The sequence below is a fragment of the Cornus florida genome, unplaced genomic scaffold (assembly GCF_030987335.1).
Source record: "Cornus florida cultivar Cherokee Brave unplaced genomic scaffold, ASM3098733v1 CherokeeBrave_3.0.0_Hap2_Chr01, whole genome shotgun sequence".
NCBI classification, from domain to species: domain Eukaryota; kingdom Viridiplantae; phylum Streptophyta; class Magnoliopsida; order Cornales; family Cornaceae; genus Cornus; species Cornus florida.
This window is the reverse complement of record NW_026775571.1, coordinates 113,889,292-113,907,457: the sequence shown is the minus strand read 5'-3', so window position 1 is coordinate 113,907,457 and position 18,166 is coordinate 113,889,292. Positions and strand designations below refer to the sequence as shown.

The 18,166-nt window shown below is 39.4% G+C and overlaps 2 protein-coding genes across 6 annotated transcripts; both read right to left on the bottom strand.

Annotated features, from left to right (window-relative positions):
• Nucleotides 1-253: 253 nt before the first annotated feature.
• LOC132315551 (uncharacterized) lies at nt 254-15,493 on the bottom strand. Of its 5 annotated transcripts, none has more exons than XM_059813909.1 (3): nt 13,162-15,493; nt 11,082-12,091; nt 254-8,537 (listed from the first exon to the last, which is right to left on the bottom strand). In XM_059813909.1, exon 3 carries the CDS (start codon nt 6,762-6,764, stop codon nt 2,871-2,873), a length of 3,894 nt encoding a protein of 1,297 aa, XP_059669892.1. In that variant the 5' UTR covers nt 6,765-8,537; nt 11,082-12,091; nt 13,162-15,493; the 3' UTR covers nt 254-2,870. The 5 variants fall into 5 exon arrangements, with proteins under 5 accessions (XP_059669892.1, XP_059669893.1, XP_059669891.1 ...); XM_059813910.1 differs by having other exon boundaries at nt 13,654-15,493; XM_059813908.1 differs by having other exon boundaries at nt 11,082-13,459; nt 13,654-15,492.
• LOC132281114 (uncharacterized) lies at nt 13,676-15,200 on the bottom strand. Its single transcript, XM_059782850.1, has 2 exons — nt 15,168-15,200; nt 13,676-15,085 (listed from the first exon to the last, which is right to left on the bottom strand). The coding sequence occupies exons 1-2, from the start codon at nt 15,198-15,200 to the stop codon at nt 13,676-13,678; spliced, it is 1,443 nt and encodes a 480-aa protein (XP_059638833.1).
• Nucleotides 15,494-18,166: the final 2,673 nt, after the last annotated feature.

Sequence of the window (18,166 nt, the reverse complement as noted above, 5' to 3'; positions counted from 1 at the left end):
AATAAAGGTTGGAAGAGTCGTTTCTTCTTTATTTCCGGTGCATACGGGAAATTTCCAACTATTTGGAATAATTCAGATCCAACAGGTAAGATTTATATGTATATAGTTTCCAAATTAATATTTTTTTTTTTTTTGGTACCCGAGGGAACAGTACCCTCGGGTACTGTTCATGAATAGGAATTTTTTTTTTTTTTTTTTTTTTTTTTTTTGTACCCAAGGGAATAGTACCCTCGGGTACTGTTCATGAATAGGAAATTTTGTTTTTTTTTTTTTTTTATAATTTTTTAGGTGCAACTTATTATTTTTTTTCCCAGAATTTAAGGACAAACCAACCCTCTCCATTCCAGAAGCCGAGCATGTTGGTAATGCCTCTTCTTACCCAATAAAGACCTTTAGCGATCTCATATCTGACGAGGCTTTAGATTTGTACGTACGAGCTCATAGCTCAAAGGAAACCTCCACCCACTTAGAGAAAGGTAAGAAAAACAAACATACTTATATGTGAACTTATTGATTTTTAGTTAATATGTCATTAAGTATTTCCCTTATTACTTTTCATGCAGGCAAGAAGCTCAGTAAAAGACTCCTAGCCCAAGTCCGGTCAAGTAATCTCCCTTCTACTCCTGCTTCCAAAAAATTACGAAGGGTAGGAGAAGGGAATCATGGTACATCCGCAAGCCCTGGAGTGTTATCAGGTCCTACTCTTGTACATCTAGGTTTCAGCGGATTTGGTGGGGTTCCTACTAGTTTCGAAAGTTTTTGTTCTGTATCAACCAACTAAGCCTTTTCCCACGGGGAATCGATTCTCGATGACGCTAATGTCGCGAATGACAGGTTACATAAAATGGTAGTAAAAGACGACACTGCCAGATTGCAGAGTCTGCCAGCGTCTGAGCTTTCAAAGAAATTTCTTCATCTAATCGGCCAGGTGAGATTTTACCCTTATTATGCGCATCTCTTTTTTTTCGTTTATTTATTTATTTATTTTTAACTGTTCGCCACTATTTATTTATTTATAGGGCACTACATACTCTGTTGTTATCGCCAAAGAATACGAGAAGCTTTCCTTAGAGATGGCTTCCCTCAAGGCTAAATATGAAGATGTTACTTCTACACTTAAAATAAAAGAAGATGACTTGACTAATGCAAAATTAAACTTTCAAGATGAGAAAGTGAAACTTACCAAAGAATACTCTGATAAGCTGGAATTCGAGAAGCTAGCTGCCGTGGAGAATTTTAAAAATTCTAATGAATTCAAGGTGCTCATAGGCAAGGCTTGCTGTGATGGTTTTGACCGGTTCAAAGCTCTTGTCGGCAAAGATCGTCTAGACATAGACTTTTCTAGGTATGACGTTCTAAGTGAGAGCGAAGAGGAAGATTGAATTCCATAGTATTAGTCATATATATATATATATATTAGGTTTTTTGATTTCTCAGTATGTTATTCCTTTAAAACTTTTCAGAATATCTTTGAATCCAGAGAATAGTTGCTCTACTTTTGTCTTTCATGGTATTGTTCCATACTTGTTGTTTCCTTATACAGAACTCATTTTACTTTCCCAGGCTTCACTCAGCCCGTCCTTCTTTCGAAGGAACATATTTTTACGAGCTTCACCCAGCTCGTCCCTTTAGTAAGGAAAAGTCACTTATTTCTTTTAATAAAGAAAGGGACTTAATGTGTCACTAGTCCTTATGTGACTTATAAAATTCAGTAGAAACACGTGCAATAAATACGAATAACCATTTTATTAAAGACCTATCGAAAATAATAATCGATAGTTGAATATTAGCATCCGTTACACACTGGTCTGCTTTATTGTAGCTGAAAACATTCTATCACTTTTAAAAGTGAGATAATAAAATAAAACACAGCCTGGCATGAGCACCTACTGGTAATATTTCCTCAAATGTTCTGCATTCCACGGGTGGGGAAGCTAGCTCCCACTAAGTGACTCTAACCAGTATGCCCCCGGTCTGTTGCTTTTGGTTACTCGATAAGGGCCCTCCCAATTGGGAGCTAACTTTCCATCCCCCTTTTCCTTAGTAGCCGGGGTAACCTCACGAAGCACCAGGTCTCCTGGCTCGAACCTCCTTGGCTTGACTCGGGCATTGTAGTACTTGGATATCATCCGCTGGTAAGCCGCAACCTTGACCTGGGCCTGCTCCCTTTTCTCTTCTACCAGGTCTAGGTTTAATCGTAGTTCCACTCCGTTCTGTTGAGGTTCAAAATACTTGGTTCTGAAGGTAGCAACCTTTGTTTCTACCGGGATCACAGCTTCACTTCCAAAAGCTAACCCAAAAGGGGTTTCCCCAGTAGGGGTTCTTACGGTAGTGCGATAGGCCCATAAAACTCCGGGTAGTTGTTCAGGCCACAAGCCCTTAGCCTTTTCTAGGCGTGTCTTGATCATCTTCAATATTGTCCTATTCGTGACTTCAACCTGCCCATTGGCTTGGGGATGGGCAGGAGAGGAGAAATGAACTTTAATCCCAAGTTCATTACAAAAATCGAGGAACTGCTCACTTTTAAACTGCTTCCCATTATCGGTCAAAATTACCCTTGGTGCTCCGAACCTGCAGATTATTGTCTTCCAGAAAAACTTTTTTACTTCATTCGCTCTAATATGAGCTAATGGCTCAGCTTCTACCCATTTGGTGAAATAATCGATAGCTACAATTACGTATTTAGTTTGTCCCTTCCCTTAGGGTAAGGGGCCGATGAGGTCTGTCCCCCATTGGGCAAAAGGCCACGGCCCTGTAAGAGGGGTTAACTTTTCTGCTGGTTGTTTTGGGACATTGGCGAATCTCTGACACTTGTCACATTTCTTCACAAACTCAAGTGCATCTGTCCTCATAGTAGGCCAAAAGTATCCTTATCGGATAGCTTTATGCGCTAGTGATCTGCCCCCAGCATGATTTCCACAAAGGCCTTCATGTATGTCCTTTAGAATGTAATTTGCCTCATCAATGGAGACACAACGCAAGTAGGGTAGAGAAAATCCCTTCTTGTAGAGAACCCCATCAACGAGGGAATATTTTGCCGCACGCATCCTAATCTTTCGTGCTTCCATGCGGTCCTGGGGTAGCTCTTCGTTCTCAATGTACCTGATAATGGGTTCTGCCCACTCCATGCCATAGGCCAGCTGGTGTATTTTCTGTGGCCAATCCCAGACCGTGCTAGGCTCATCCAAATATCCCACGGGTATGGCTTTATCTTCCTCTGTGGTTGCCAATCGAGCCAGGGCGTCTGCCTGCGCATTCTCTTCTCGGGGAATCCGGTGAATAGAAAACTTCTTTAAAAAGCCCTTGATATCCTCTATCTTATGTAAATAGGTCTTCATCTTCTCATCCTTGGCTTCATATTCCCCCTGGACTTGTCCAGTTATTAGTTGAGAGTCAGTATATGCTACTAGTCGTTCAACTTCCAAAGCTTTCGCCATCCTGAGGCCTGCTAGGAGGGCTTCATACTCTGCCTCATTGTTGGTTGCTTTAAAACCAAACCTGAGTGCATATTTGATGCATTCCCCATTTGGGGAGATAATTACTAGCCCTGCCCCACTTGCACGGGCGTTGACAGACCCATCCACATATAACGTCCAAGTAGATTCGGCTTCTTCCTGCTTATCTGCAGCATGCTTGGGCCCATCTTCTGGTGTGAATTCCGCTATAACATCTGCCAGTACCTGGGCTTTTAAGGCCGTTCGGGGTTTGTATTGGATATCGAACTCTCCAAGTTCTACCGACCACTTCATGAGTCGCCCTGAAGTATCAGGTTTGCGGAGAACCTGCCTAAGTGGTTGGTCCGTCAATACTATTATTGTATGAGCTTGGAAGTAAGGCCTAAGTTTCCTCGCGGAGATAACTAGAGCAAATGCCAACTTTTCTATCCTTGGGTATCTTTCTTCCGCCCCCCTGAATGCACGACTAATATAATATACCGGTTTCTGGTTTCCATCCTCTTCGCGGACCAAGGCTGAGCTTACTGCCGACGGAGAAACTGCCAAGTACAAATACAACTGTTCTCCTTGCATCGCCCGCGACAATAATGGTGGTGAAGTGAGATACTCCTTTAGCTCTATAAAAGCTTGCTCGCACTCAGGGGTCCATGAAAAAGCTTTCCTGACCACACGGAAAAAAGGCAAACACCTATCGGTCGCCCTGGAAATCAACCTGTTCAGAGCTGCGATCCTTCCTGTCAATCTTTGAAGTTCCTTGGTCGATGCTGGAGACTGCATGTTGAGAATCGCCTGGACCTTCTCAGGGTTAGCTTCTATCCCTCTTCTACTTACCATGTAACCGAGGAATTTCCCAGAGGAGACTCCGAAGGCACATTTACTTGGGTTGAGCTTCATCTGGTGTTTCCTGAGGACTTGGAACGTTTCCTGTAGATCAACCAGATGGTCTTGAGCTTTCAAGCTTTTTACAAGCATGTCATCCACATACACTTCCATATTCCTTCTGATTTGGTCCTTAAACATCAGGTTTACTAGCCGCTGATATGTTGCACCAGCATTTTTTAGCCCAAAAGGCATCACTTTATAGCAATATAAACCTCTGTCCGTGATGAAAGAAGTTTTATCTCTGTCTGGCGTGTGCATTGAGATTTGGTTATACCCTGAGTATGCATCCATAAAACTGAGCAGCTCATGGCCAGCTGTCCCTTCTACCAACATATCAATTCTTGGTAGAGGGAAACTGTCTTTGGAGCACGCCTTATTTAAATCCGTAAAGTCTACACACAACCTCCATTTTCCATTGGCCTTTTTTACCAAAACAACATTGGCCAACCAGTCGGGATAATGAACCTCCTGGATGAAATCAGCTTTCATAAGCTTATTCACCTCTTCTAATATAGCCATGTTCCTTTCCGCGGCAAATGTTCTTCGCTTTTGCCTGATAGGTTTGAATGTAGGATCTGTGTTTAATCGATGCTCAATCGTAGTTGGATTAATACCGGGCATGTCTTCATGTGACCAAGCGAATACATCTTGATTCTGTTTGAGGAACTGTATAAGAATATTTGTGAAATCTGAGGGGAGCAGAGACCCTATCTTCACCTTTTTTGTTATGTCAGTGTCATTCAAGCATATCTCCACCAAGTCCTCGATTGGCTTAGCCCGGTCTTGCTCATTCTCTTCAACTTCATCGACAATCAAAGCCTCCTCCTGTCTCTTTTCTTTGAGAGAGGCAACGTAGCATTCTCTGGCAATGGACTGATCTCCTCTTAGTTCACCCACGCCATGCTCGGTAGGGAAGCGCATTAATAGGTGATAAGTCGAAGTGATAGCCCTCATCGAATTTAAGGTCGCTCTTCCTAGGATGACATTGTAAGCAGATGGACAATCCACCACCAGGAAATCGACCATGACGGTGACTTGTTTTGGGCTGGTTCCTGCAGTGACAGGAAGGATGACTGCTCCTAGAGGATAGACTTTGTCTCCCGTGAATCCTACCAATGGTGATCTGGTAGGTCTGAGTTTCTCCTTACCAATCTTCATCTTGCTAAATGCATCAAGGAAAATGATATCAGCTGAACTTCCATTATCTACCAAGATTCGCCGAGTATTATAGTTAGCGATCATCATGGCGACGACAAGAGGGTCGTCATGAGGTTGCTGCACATCTTTCATGTCTTCATCTGAGAATGTAATAACTGGATCACCTAAACGAGGCATCTTTCGATGTTGAATCTGTACTCCCACTTCGCACACCTCAGATGAGCTTCGCATTCTCCTTGCATAGGCCTTACGGGCTGAGCTCGATTCTCCACCTCCTGCACACCCCCCGGCTATGACCCTGATCTCTCCTATTGGTTGTTGATCAGGAGGGTGGTTATCTCGGCCTGCTCTTAGTGAGTTAATGTCGGTTCTGTCATTCCCCACAATAAATTTTCGCATGTGCCCCCTTCGGACCAGAGTCTCAATTTGATCCTTAAGGTCGAAACAATCCTCTGTAGCGTGCCCATGGTCTTTATAGAACCTGCAATACTTATCACGAGGTCTCCTTGCCGGATCTGACTTCAACTTCGGTGGCCACTTCAGATATGGTTCATCCTGGATCTGTAGGAAAACTTGATCTATCGGCATATTTAAAGGAGTGTAATTTGTATACCTCTCCGTGTTCTTGTAGCGAGATGCCCTTTCATTCTGGTTGACCATGGGTTTCTTATACTTGGTTTCCTTTTCATCTCTGATCGTCAGGGCTGGCCTTTTCTTGTCTGACTTCTTATCCTCCCCTTCTTTTCCCTTTCTCGCAATCATTGCATCTTCAGCATTCATATGTCTTTTAGCTCGAACCAATAACTCGGCCATGTTGGTAGGAGGTTCCTCTGATAAAGAGAAGAGAAATCTTGAGGTTTGAAGTCCTCCCATGAAGGCGGCTAGGGCCACCTTGTCATCCGTTTCCTCCACCTGTAACATCTCCGTGTTAAAACGACTAATGTAATCTCGCAGTGATTCTCCCTTCTGTTGCTTCACAGTAAGGAGGTAGGTAGCCGGCCTTCTATGCCTCTGGCCAGCAATGAAATGGCCCACGAAGCCCTTACTCAATTCTTCAAAGGTTTCGATGGTTCCTGGCTTTAGTTTGTTGAACCATACCCGTGCTGATCCTTTAAGAGTCGTTGGGAAAGCCCTGCACATGATCTCATCCGGCATCGCGTGTAGGTGCATAAGCGCCTGAAAAGTCTCCAAGTGGTCGAGGGGATCTTTAGTTCCGTCGAAACTCTCAATTGTGGGCATTCTAAATTTGCTTGGCAAAGGGCATTTCATAACCGAGGGGCTGAATGGCAAATTGGTTTTCTGCACCAAACCATATGGCTGCAATGCCTTTTCCCTTCATGGCCTGCATCACACCCTCCATCTTTGCCTTGAGATCCTGTATCTCTAGGTCAACGTGGGAAATTTCCTCGGTTTTTTCAATGACAGTCGTGTCTTCATGGGGTCGGGAACTCCGTGGAAGAAAGGGGTGGATCACCTCTCTATGTCGGTTTCCCACCTGGCTTTGTTCAACTTCGGTCTCATGTCGGGGAGGATGAGTATCCTGCTCTTCCAGATTCCCATTACCCCTGTTTGGATTCGAGAGGTCTTGGCGTGGCAAGCCCTGTTGAACCGGTGGAACAAGGTGTTGCAGGAGTACTGCATTTTGTTGGATCAACTGGTCCATACCCTGATTCAGAGTTTGGACCTGCAGTTCCAACGCTGCAAATCGTGTCTGGTCATTTGGGACGTCTAGATTTTCACCCGACTCTTCCCTTTGACCAGATCCCTGCGACGGTGTTCCTTCGGTAACCATACCGGACCGCAAACGTCTATACCCAACGAGTAATAAATCGATTCAAGGGAATCGCTGTTCCCACAGACGGCGCCAACTGTTGAGGTTGAATTTCGCCGCGGTCTAGTACGACACCGTTTCCTGCAAAATAAGGATGGCAAAGTCAAACACCGGTGTGGTGCCGGCCGTTGACCCTCCGACGATCAAGTCAGCAAGGATTCTCGATAGAGAATTTTAATCGTAATTTGCTTAGTAGGATTTTTTTTTTTTTTTTTGTGTACCTTATCCCCGAGTCGTCTTTGTCTTTATAGTCACTTCCCTTATTCTTGATAAGGGAGTTCCATCGTCCTTAGCCCATGGAGCCTACCTCGTGGAAATCCTATCCTTGATAAGATTTGAACTTATCCCATGACAAATCCTATCTAGGATAGGATTTGTCATCATTCTTATCTAATAGAATGGTTATCCTTAATAACGAGATATTATCGTCTGAGAGTTGGAGAAATCTGGTGGCAGGTCAATATTTAATTCCCTTTTTGTTAAGTCAAGATAGGCTAGGGTTATTTTTCCCTATCAATTTCCAAACTCATCTGTAAGCTATATAAAAGGCTAACTCTATCCCACAATAGTCACCACATGCATCTATAATGGTAAAATTCATAATCTCACACATAGACGAAAAACTAAAAGTTCATTTGCATGATACATTGCATCCGACTACAGTCCCTAAACATAAGCTTACGAAAGAGATACAAAACAAGTTTAAAGTTTTACAAAACTTGTATATACAAAAGAAAAATTAACACAAGAAAGTCCATTTAGTCTTGTCTAAGTGTAACAAGGGTCATTTTATCCCACATCGGAATCGGATGGGAAAGAGATTGGGTATAAATGGGTGGGTATGCAGCCTTACCTAACAGTTCGAGCTTTTGGATAAATGGGCAAGCGTCCACCCGTTACAGTTGGTATCAGAGCCAAACCCAGTCCTTGATCCGGTGCCACACCAAGCGCCCGGCCCGGAAGGCGTCCAGGTGAGTCCACCCGGGTAGGCAGGGTGGCCCAACCGTAACGAGGGCGTTGCGAGTTTGGGTAGGGGAGAATGTAACAGGGGTCATTTTATCCCACATCGGAATCGGATGGGAAAGAGATTGGGTATAAATGGGTGGGTATGCAGCCTTACCTAACAGTTCGAACTTTTGGGTAAATGGGCAAGCGCCCACCCGTTACACTAAGCCTGTGGGGATTTTCTTTCGCCACATCCTTTCCGTGTCCTGAAAAATAAAAATAAGGAGTGAGCACAACGGCTCAGTAGAAGATGCCTAAAACGCACTCCTTAATGCCTCCGTGAATCCAAACAAAGAATAGCGATAAGAAAAAGGGTCATACTTGTTCGAGAAGTAATAATCATCACATAATACAATCTCGTAAATGCAACGGAATGCAATGTTAATGAGATGCCAATGTCTCTCCCCATTATCCAGTCACGCCCCGAAAATTCCAATAAAATCCTCAAAAAAAAATGCTCTCTTTTAGATAAATCCAATTTCCTCAAATATACATAAAACTCTCCAACTAAATAAAATAAATCCTACAACGCCGACTCTTCAGCCTAAGCCCGAATCTAGCAATCCCCATTCATCTTTGGTACCTGAAACTGAAGGGTGGTAAGACAAAAGTCCCAGTAGGAAAAACCATAACAAGAATTTCATAGAGGTTTAATAAAAACAGCTTCACAAAATATACACATTCATATGAATATATAAACAAAATAAATATGCATTTAATCAAAACATTTAATAAAAACCATTTGAAGCAAAACCACTCCAAGCCATTCAAGGTATAGAGAACCCTACACTGAAAAAGAATTCCTGCACTGGATCACCAAGTCCTCAAACCTTCAGCCTCCTCTATAGACTCTCAACTCTCTCTCTCTCTCTGTCCTCAAACTCTCTCTGTCTTCTCACGGTTCTATTTCTGCCTCCTCTAATTTTCTTATTTATTCTCTGTATTCTACATAGCAGTGCACACAACACACACAATTAAATAGGCTAACCACCGACTCCTCAACAAATGCTAACCACACAATCAAAACCCACATGAAGAAATCAAGCCCAAGTCAAAAAGTGAATCTGCTAAAATCTCATCATTTCACCTCCTTTCTTTTCATTCCTTTAATTCCACATACAAGCATCCAAACAGCCCACGTGAACTGTACCAAAGTCAAAGAAATCTACCCATTAAAATCACATGTGGGACCTGCGCCATTATCACATTACAATCTCATCTTTCTTCCCTTTTTCTCTCTCTAAGTCGGCTGCCACTCATTTTGCTGCCTATCAGACCAAACAAGAAATATATATATCACATATATAAATATATTCATAACACCAAACCAATTAACCCACAAAATATCATAAGTGGGACCCGCCCACCAAAACCACATTTCCATCTTTCTTCTCTCGGCACCCTCTCCCTTTTCATCTGATTACACACCCACACATGAATATATGTGTGTATATATATATATATAACATAATAATAATAATAATAATAATAATAATAAATCAAATAGCTTAATCATGAATTTCCAATTTAAAATAAAATAAGACAACTAAAATTTTGAAATAATTAAGTTAAAATCTTAAAAAATACCGGGTTATCACATATCCAAAATTTTATTGAACATTTTCCTTAAATTTCAGATTTTGCTTTCATTTCAAAAGCACAATCTTCTCCTTTTCAAAAATATATTCTGTCCCATGTAGTACCCAATGTAATGCATGAATGACACACTTCGTAGTCTCATAATGTCATTGCATTCCACATAAAAATTTTAGTTCTATACACCATGCTTTAATAACAAGTCAACATAGCAGTTTTTAAAACATAACAACTCAATCATTCATGCAGCAAATCAGCAGCATCACCAAGGTACTTTAAACATATACAAATTTTATTGATTTCAACATTAGTATCACTTTACACAATACAATTGAGCATGCAATTTTCAGTTTCGAACTCATCGAATAAAACCAACATTGAGGAAGCTTAAATTTCAGTTTCTAACTACACAATACGCACCATAAAAGAAGTTACAAATTTTAATTTTTGTGTAACAACAACAACAACAATCCTTACAACAAAATAGTCCCACATGTGAGGTAAGTTTAACATAAAATTTTCAGCTTGTAAGTTACAACAACCCAACCATTATAATTACTAAACTTTCAGTTTTATACACATCAACACATTCAACAATTTAAGGAACTCAGCTTCAATTTTTAAAGCACACAATGCATCATTAATATAGAAGCTAAAAATTTCAGCATTTCAATTACACAACATACTTGTAAAGAAAATTTAATTATAGTCATGCAATGCATGAGTATTACATGCTATTCAATGTCATGTTACAGGCTAATTTCAGCGTCAAGTATCACAACCATAATTCCAGCTTTAGCAACAAACTTATGAAGGCAGTTTTTAATTCACAACAACTCCACCAAGCTTACAACAAAACTATCCAATAGTTGAAGCAAATCAAACATGGAATTACAGCTTGTAAGCAACAACAACATAACCATTGAAATTATTAAATTTTCAGTTTAATGCACATAACACGACCAACATTTAGAAGAGCTCAATTTCAGTATTTATAACACATAACACATCATTGTTATATAAACTACAAAATTTCAGATTTAATTCACATATACATGCTTGTAAAAAAATTCAATTCTAGGCATATATTGGTTCAAAACTTAAGAGATTAATTCACAAGAGGTAAAGGAATTGGGGTTTAGGACAACTCCTACCTCAAAGAAGTTAGTCAAACCAAACAAGCCCTTAAGCCTCCAATTTTCGAAATTCCCTAAACCCCTTGCAATATTGGTCTCAATAAGAAGCTCTTCTCAAGCTCATCACTTCTTCATCAATGGCTTCATCAAAATCTCACTTTCATCTATCCAAAAACAAGCTTGAAGCTTAGAAGACAATAAGTGTATATAGATAGATATAGAATGAGAAAGTGAAGGTTTTGAGAGAGAAATGGGTTCTTCCGAGAGGAAGAGAGAAATGAAATGGTTTGGTCAAAATTTGACTTGTGGTCCATGACTTGCCACTTGTCAAAATGTAAATGAATTACACTTTATGATTAGTTACGCTATTGCCCATCTATAACTATTGAAACTTCATCTATGTCCCAATAAGTAGAAAAATTTGGTAACACTACAGTTCCACGGTGAGGCGGCAATGAACAAGGATCGAATGACGGCTGACCGGTAGTGACTAGTCTTCGAATCGGCAAACAAGAATTCCACTGGCGGTGAGGCTCGATGACTGTTCCGATGGTGGGTTTGTTGACAGAGGCCAACCACACAATGATGGAAATGATTTCTTCGTTGCCATTTATGTGTAAAAATCTCTATTTTTAAAATGGGCCTTTGGATTAGATTCACCTTAGAGACAATTTCCACTTCCATTTTTTCAAGAAATTTAAGATGGTTCATGTATGTCATTTGTGGTAAAATACATGAAAATACTATAACTGCTCGTGCGCAGGAACAAGATGAGAACTCAATGCCCAAAAGGCAAAGTGCAGCTAAAATAAAATACCAACACGAGTTACTAACTCTTGAAACAAAGTAAGTTGATCCAAGTGACATCAACAATGTTATAGTCAAAACCAGCTAACCTAAATTAGCAACATAACTAAAAGGATGATGATATTCACTCCTATAAAAAAAAAACAAGCGCATTGCAAGGGAAGAAGAACCAAAAGCTTCATAATAAAGTATCACAACTCCAAGCCAAATTCCAAAATCGTCTGCATCACAAAATAACCAAAATTCTATCAGATATTTTTTAAGAACAAATATAAAACTTTCAACTATGCTAACGGTTGGTGATTTTTTTGTGTCCCTGCTAATGTGTGAGAGATTTAAATAGGACAAAAGTATCCAAACACGTATAAGTTCAAACAAGGTTTACAAAGGAAAAACTATCAACTTTGTCGAAAAGACTAATTATGAAAAGGAAATTTTTAGTTTTGACATATTTCCTACACTTTCGAATTACTCCATAAACATCAAAGTGTTTGGAAAACTTACAAAAGATGTAAAAAAATCCCCTGTTCTACTTAAACAACTAATAACAATTCCTGTTAGCCCTTGGATTGAAACAAATAAAATAAGAAAAGTTCATGCTGTAGCTAGACAAATATCAAGACCCTGAATGAATGTAGGAATTACAGTAGATCAACTCAGCCTAAAAATTTGATATATTAGCAAGCCAGGACATCATTATACCACACACTGTGTTAGTTCGACATGTTCAAGTTTGGAATTAATACAGGAGTTGTAAACAATATACTCTTTCTACACAACTGATGCAACTAGCTAACTCAATTTTCTGAATAACTCTACCTACATATCTTTAATTGTGCCTCATCATGACCACCAAAGGCATAACTAAGTTGATTATTTTCTTCCTTCATTTGGCAACTATAATCAAGTTCATCATTCATTGATATGCAATAACTCATTCGGGAATTAATCTTCTCATATAGTCCCTACATAATTTTATTTTTTTTATAAAAAAAAGGTTCCTATAATAAGTACTCTCTTCCGGTATCCAGAAAGTACTGCACTTGTAGGAGGAGAAGCTATTTCCAGTCAGATGCCCATATGATTCGATTACTTATACTTGCAATCTCAGGGTGTTTATAATAACCACTGGTTGAAAAATAATGTACAAGTTAGATCTATATCTAGTCTACCTCTTTATAACATGGCCTACATACAGTAATCTGTAACTAAACCAACATAGAGAATGCTATATCATATATTTTCATAAGCAATATTGAGATCAAATAAATGCTGCATACACTAATCGTACCTTAGTCTTATATTGAGTTTGAAGTGGCTGAATTTTTAGCTTCTTTTTTTTTTTTTGAGAGGTTCCAATCTTGTGAACTAAGGACAAAACTAAGCCAAGATAGAATGATAAATAAGATCATGTCACTGCACCAGAGAAGCAAAGAAAAACTTCTAAACATTAAGTAGATACAAAATTAGAAGATACCTAAAAAATGTGTTTAATCGAAGAAAAACTAGACCAACAATTTCCAAGGACATAAAAGAAATCTCCCTTTTTCTTTGCCCCTCTTTTCCACTGCCTTAACAGAGTCCCCTGACTTTTAATGAAGAAGAGAGAGCGAAAGGTAAGCAAATTCAAGAGTGTAACTTTCAAAAATGAACAGAAGTAACTAAAAAAGAGAGAGAATTTAAAAGATGCAACTGTTTATATATATACAAAGAAAATGTTTATAAAATTAAAATATACAAATATACAAAGTAGTATGCAGTGCCAGGATGAGAAGAAACTTACATCAGACACGAAAGGGTGTTGTTTATACTGCAGAACTATATAACTTGTTGGGGACAACCCAAACCGGTTGGGGTACTGCAACTGGGGGTAACTTCCTGCTCTTCAAATTGAGAGGATAATAAGGTGTGAAACTGTTATCTTTCAAGTGAAAGATGCCATTATCGTGACCTGTATGGTTGCCTGCTACTTCATGATCGTCTGTGAAGTAGATGGAATTCTCCCTTAACTCTGGATAGTCACAAGTTGAGAGAGAAAAAGAGTGATTCAAACCCACAAATAATGCCCGATCACCCAGGCATTCCACAGACTCCCATTTATTTTGATCCAAATTCAACTTATAAACGTAAAATCTCAATGACTCAATAAAATCTCCGGTGTAATCTGTATTAACGAAATCCACTCGGTCCTCCTCTTGGTCGCTGTCCTGAGGGCCATCCCAATCAGAATGTCCAGCATTACCATAAAACCTGACGACAAACAAAATATCCCCCGAGGATTCCACAAGATAATATAAGTAACCGCAATATGGAGTAGATCTCATAAATTCTCTTACTGTCCCCAGTTCCAGAGGACTAGAAGAAGGATTGATCACTTCACGTTTTGGAGCAGAAGGATCGCTGAGATCCCAAGCTTCAAAATGTTGTCCGCCACTCATGGCATAAAAGCGTTGATCCTTGCTGAAATACATTATTTCTTGGTAAAAAAAACCGTCTGGTTCACCCAAGGCATGCCACCTCTCGTCCCCGAGTTCACAGAAACATAAATGTTCGCGATCAATAATCATGACGGTGCAGTTGTGATGGTCAGTACTCTTTTGGGAAAATGAAGAACGTGGTAGTGACGGGGCTGATGACATAGCAAACTTTTGTATGAAACTCTGACAGATATTCTCATGAATGAATCTATGATAATCTGAATCCAGTGAGAGCAACACAAAGTCTTTGATAAGAGAAGGAGAAGGGGAGAGGTAATTTGATTTTTGGACACGGAGACATCGTATATCATCCAAGGTTTCGTAGGGAGGGAGAGGGACATAGGGGAGATGTGGAGACTCTTGTAATAGTGGATTGAAGAGGTAGGGGCTGCAACTACGAGGGTGGACAAAGGCAAGCCACCCATGAGAGGAGCCAACACAAACCGCATCATCTGGCGTAAGAATCTCCCTATCCTGCCCCGGTATATACTGTTTCTTTGTAACCCTGAATCTTTTTTGCTCTGCAGGACTGAAGAAGTGAAAATAATCATGGTGTTTCGCAGAAAATGATTCATCTAACTTGTCATCTACATCAACCTTCGGAGGTAAAAACAACAACGGTGATGACAGTGATTGAGGAGGAAGGACAGGCAAAGAAGATCCTTTGTCATGAACTAAATCGGCTTTGGAAGAAGAAGAAAGACCACGATTGCACAAAGTCTGAAGTTTTTTTGAAGCCTCCGCGTGCAGAGGTCAAACGAACATCAACACCACAAGAGAAGTTGTGAAACTTGGACAGAGTCGAACGAGTCAACCATACCTTCAGCACAGTTCGGTGGCAATACAGCATCATATCAGCAAAGGGTAGGAAAAGTAGCCGCTGTTGTGCCTCTATGCTATGCTTCTTTCAATCTTTCTCACATTTATTTTTTTATTTTTTTATTTTTTCTGGTAAGCCATATTGGCCCTAAAATTTGAGGCCCGCAGAAATTACTTAGCTCCACGAGTGAGCCAAGCATACCGTCTCAGAGTCCTATCCAGTATCCACTCAAATTAACATTCATTATCTATCATTTTAATTTTTTATTTAAAAGAGATTAATTTAATACTGATTAAATAAAAATACTAATGGTATATTGATATGATATGACCTAAGTCACATAAAGCAGTAAGAGTATAGAGCTTGAACCTTCAAAGCCTAAATTTTTTTTCCAGCGTTATATGTTTTAGGATAAAGTGCATTAAATCCCCCTGAACTATTGGGGTATGTGCAAGAAACCCCCCATAAACTATAAAAGTTGTAAAAAATCCCCCTGAACATTGGGATATGAGCAAGAAACCCTCCAGAATTATAAAAGTTGCAAAAAAAACCCCTGAACTATTGGGGTATGTGCAAGAAACCCCCCTGAACTATATATTTTTTTGCAGTTTACCCCATCCGTGAGAATTGATTGACTGAAAGGGACGATGAAGTCGAGTAATTTGTGGCTGGGATCGGAGTGGTAGATATCGTCTGAGGAGTGTTTGGATAAGCCAAGGAATCTGTTGCTGGGATTGGTGGGTCTCCTATCATAGCTCCTTCATAGTCGTTGCACCACCTGCCAGATCTGTCGGCCATATATATCGCACTTCTCTGCACCGTTGCGTCAGCCCATCGTCGTCACCGCCTTGCACGCCGTTCAGCTCACGTTGCTCGTTGGTCCATTCCACCGTCCATTCCAAGCTCGCCGGCCCATTCCGCCATCTCCATAGCCGAGCACACTGCCGTCCGTGTTTCGAGCACACAACCGTCCACAATTCACTGCCGAGCCCCCTTGAGCTCGCCGCCGCCTCCACAGTTCACAGCCAAGTCAACCAAGCTCTCATCACAGCCAAGTCCTCCGCGCACAAGCCGCCATCATCCGAGACTGAGCCATCCCGCCGACCTCGGATTTCTTTGGTCTCTTCTCTCTCTCTCTCTCTCTAGCTCTCTGTTTTGGGTTTGTGTTGGGTGAAAAGCATCTTTTGGCAGAAGAAAAAAAAATGTAAGAAGTGTATAAGTTAAAATGACGCAGTGTGTTATAAGGGTAAATTAGTCATTCAAAATTTTTGGTGCCGGAAGCTGATGTCATGGGGGTAAATTGCAACAAAATCATAGTTCAAGGGGGTTTTTTGTAGTTCAGGAGGGTTTCTTGCAAATGACCAATAGTTCAAGGGGGTAAATTACAACAAAATCATAGTTCAAGGGATTTTTTGTAGTTCAGGGGGTTTCTTGCAAATGACCAATAGTTCAAGGGGGTTTAATGCACTTTACCCTATATTTTATATGTACTTATTCCCCTTGATATAATTATCATTTTAATTTATTAAATATTTTTTATAAATTATTTTAATATAAAAATATTTAAAGATAATAAGATATTTATCTACAATTGTTTTAATTAATTTATTATATAAAGTATTATATATTTTATAATTGACAATTATTTTAAAGCATTATATATTTTAACTCTGTCATTACAGAACTAAAAGTCTAAAAGCAATGTGTTATTTGACGTCTTGAATTAAATTGAAGATTCACAACACCAAAGTAAAAAAACGTTGGCCTTTTTTATTATCTAAAACTCTATCTAGGTTAATTTTTATATTCATAAACTGCTTTTATTTCTCGTGACTTTGGAACCTCATGGACTCTGGCCACGCCACCTATCTGCATGTCTCCACACCTTCGAGAATTCTATCTCTACCAATTGATATCTCTCCACACCTTCCACCTATCTGCATGTTTCCACACCTTCAAGAATTCTCTCTACTATTGTCTTTTAATGCTCCGTTTAGTTGAAAAAATGGACGGGAGTGAGAAGGGGAAGTATAGATGAGGCATCTCATAAAAAAATGTGTCCTCTCACAATTTATTTGATTAAATGAAATGAATAGTAAAAATTATGGATGGAATGCCACCCTTCTTTTTTTTTTTTTTTTTTTTTACTTATACTTTCTCTCATCCATCCTTCAACATACTATTTTAGTGAAACAAAACTTAGAACTCTTCCACTTCTAATACAGATAATTTTAAACTTAATTGGGAGTCTTTTAGCGTGATAATAACTGTAGTTCTGTAACAAACCATTATCCATCTGACCAAAATCTTGATACATTGGGATTTTGCAGTTATGGGCACCATTCTAACAAATTTTTGTGCACCCCTAACCGTGAAAATAAACCAGACCAATTATGTCAAAGTTGCCCCGAAGTTGCCCCCAAAACTCAACAGGTAAAAAATTTATATATATATATATAGTCGAACTAAAATAATTTTAGAGGAAAACAAGTTGCATTGTAGGAGAAAAGAAGAATTGAGGAGAAAGACTCAATTGTTCAAATCCTTGCTGAATCATCAAATTCTTACAGTAAAAAATAATTTTAGAGAGAAAAGAAGAATTGAGGAGAAAGATTCAAAAGAACAAGAGAATCAAATGCTGGTAAAAATAATAAGAACAATTGCAATTAAGACTAAATATAAAGTGAAATTTAATATTTTTAATAAAATATTACTATAATTAACTTATGCTACCAGTACAAGTCTTTTTTGCCACTTTGAATTCTCAAATGGTTTATAAATTCTGAATGCACATAATTAAACAAAAATAAATGATGCATGTATTTCAGGTGCTGTGATGAAAATTACCATTCACATTTATAATCCATAACCTAAAAATGAAAAAAGAATCCATTTCACATTATTTGAATTTTTAAACTGAACAGGATAAAATATAGGGCAAACTACAATGACCTCCCCTGAGGTTTGGCCTAATTACAACTAAACCTGAGATTTGCTAT

What these genes read in the sequence shown, in the direction of transcription:
- LOC132281114 (XM_059782850.1), bottom strand. Translation starts at nt 15,200, where the DNA reads ATGATGCTGTATTGCCACCGAACTGTGCTGAAG. An exon ending in GCCACCGAACTGTGCTGAAG is followed by an intron (nt 15,086 to 15,167) that starts GTATGGTTGACT and finishes CTGCACGCGGAG; the next exon opens with GCTTCAAAAAAACTTCAGAC.
- LOC132315551 (XM_059813909.1), bottom strand. Translation starts at nt 6,764, where the DNA reads ATGAAATGCCCTTTGCCAAGCAAATTTAGAATGCCCACAATTGAGAGT.